General features: G+C 34.6%; 1 protein-coding gene across 1 annotated transcript in view; it reads right to left on the bottom strand.

Moving 5' to 3' along the window:
• Positions 1–1,837: 1,837 nt before the first annotated feature.
• The window catches only part of LOC138021234 (golgin subfamily A member 6-like protein 25), a 47,867-nt gene continuing 47,204 nt past the window's right edge, over positions 1,838–2,500 (bottom strand). Inside the window, exons 10-11 of the mRNA XM_068868093.1 lie at positions 2,361–2,435; positions 1,838–1,963 (exon numbers count right to left, since the gene is read on the bottom strand). Coding sequence (XP_068724194.1) covers positions 1,838–1,963; positions 2,361–2,435 — 201 coding nt within the window. The remainder of the gene's footprint in view (positions 1,964–2,360; positions 2,436–2,500) is intronic.

The following is a 2,500-nucleotide window of genomic DNA, read 5'->3' as shown; positions in this document are numbered from 1 at the left end:
ACATTATGTTCTCCAAGTTTGGTTTTGCCGATTCCCCTCTATGTTATTTCTGTAATAGAGCACTGGAGACATTAAAAAACTTCTTTTTTCACTGTAGTAAGGTTAGCACCTTTTGGAATGAGCTAAACATTCTCCTCAAATCACGAAAGTTAATCGCTAAAAACGTCCATATTAAAGATATTTTATTTGGGCTTTTTTCTGCAGATAATGATGATGACAATATTCTAGTTAACTACATTTTACTTTAATGCAAATACATTATTTTTTACTCATAGTTAAGCAAAACCTTTCCTACTATTGCCCTATTAGTATCAAAATGAAACAACGCACCAAATCGAGTGTTTCATTGCCAGGAAAAATAATAAACTCCACTTTCATAATAAAAAATGGCATCACTTCTTACCCATAATGGAGCATGAGCTATCACTTCCAACTCCCAACGTAAAGTAATATTGTAGTATTGTAATATGTTGAAGTATGTATAGTGCGTATAGCTTGGATGTGTAGTGTAGTTTGGGATGTTCTGTGTTTAGCATAGTGCCTTGTTGACAAGTTCGAATGTGACTTGGGCAATGCAGGCTATGTTGGTTTCACACGCCGCCAACTACATCAACGTGTCGAAGAACACAAAAACTCTTCTTCATCAATTGGCAAGCATTCTCGTGACGAACATTCTTTGGCTCCAAGAGTGTTTTGATGAAGTGCACGAACAAATTTGACTGCCTCGTCTATAAAATGTTTTTTATTCAAAAGTTAAGACCAACTCTTAATGTGCAATCGGACTCAATTCGTGCTAAGGTTTTTAATTAGCTTTTACTAGTTTTCTCTTTGTATCTATTTATTGTCCGTTTACACCAGCAAATATTTTTAATCTTCTTATATGCATATATATCTATATACATTTACTGTTGCAATTTTACCTTTCACTTGATAATGACCGAAGTACGGTCGAAACGTCGTTTTTTACCGTTTATTTTTATTGTTAAAAGTTTTTAGAAACCCTTACTTATAATAAATAAATAAATAAAATAAAGATAATAATGAATGGTGCAAGGCCACAAAGATATTCTTTGACTGCCGCTCCGCGCGGCGGAGGCGGCGCTTTGTTGAGGAAGAGTTTATCAATGTCCAGGAACTAGCGAATAGTTGAATAAAAATATGTTTGTCTTCTTGCACAAAAATAGCCCGTGTTGAAGTTGAATGAATATAGTTGTTGAGTAAACAAAGCCTGTGTTGAAGTTGAATTAATATAGTAGATGAATGAAGATATCCTGTGAAAATATTGAAAGTAATTTTTGTATATCTATATCTCTATATTTCTTTTTATATTTATGTATTACTTAATGTAAGTTTTTGATAGGATGGCTTAGAAAGTTGTTTTATACCAGGCGAAGAGCCACTATGTGGATATACTGTTATTAAACCATTATTACTATTATTATTATTATTATTATTATTATTATTATTATTATTACTATTAAGTTGAATCAATATAGATTGTTGCCTACAAATATACATTGTTGAAGTTTGCTACAAATCGCCAACCACATTAAAGTTGACGTTTAAAAAGGACAAATGCGAAGAATAATATTTTTTATAAAGGTAAGGTAAGGGTTGATTCCTGATTTACATGATTGAAATTTTCCCCCTACGTGTCATGAGAATAAACAGAATCGGAAGATGTTAAATTTTGGTATTTCACTGCCTATCTTATCGCCAATCAAAAACGGTGTCTAGAATGCGGCCAGCAATTGGAATAAAATATCTTACGACCACTTTCTAATATGTTCTGACAAAAACCGGAACGTTGCAACAAAGACCAGGAATACGAAAGGACTTACTTTCCCAATCGGAAGAACTTCAATGTTTTCTTTATTCGTGAAAGAGGCTTTGGGTCTTGTAGCCGCTTATCTTGAACGTTTCTTTCTTTCGGCCTGGCACCAAGATCTGTGTTACTCTTGACCTATGATACATTAACAGAAACACTAAAAAAGATATCAAGTCATTTTACAAACTGGGTCAACCTTGAAGCTGTCACTGAAGAAAGTTAAATTGCGAAAAGGAGGTTTGCAGGCACTGCCGGTACAACTAAGCAGGAATTTAATATGCAGAATACAGGTTTTTCTATCGCTTGAAGAGCTCTTAAAATAACTTTGTTTACCTTCCCATGGTCCGAAATCAGCGCTTATTTAAAATTCCTGCTAGGCCTTAGCCCAAGATGGGCTGTGACGTTACATGAAGCCATCATATTCACCCACACGGCACTTTGTTACTTCCATTTTTCCCCCTTATTTCCTATCTAATTCGTTATTTCCCATAAAGACTTCACTTTCGGTTAATAAATAGTTGGTAATAGACACCTTTCTATTGTCTGTGGACCTTTTCCCTCTTCCAGTGATGTCTGCTGACCATCGATTTTTTGGAAGGTGCTCAGGCTGCAAATTAAAAGACAGCGATGGAACTAACTATAGATCATTTCCTTTTGATTTGTGTAAGGGCC

The sequence above is a fragment of the Montipora capricornis genome, chromosome 10 (genome assembly GCF_036669925.1).
Source record: "Montipora capricornis isolate CH-2021 chromosome 10, ASM3666992v2, whole genome shotgun sequence".
NCBI lineage: Eukaryota > Metazoa > Cnidaria > Anthozoa > Scleractinia > Acroporidae > Montipora > Montipora capricornis.
This window is presented reverse-complemented; position numbering and strand designations above follow the sequence as displayed.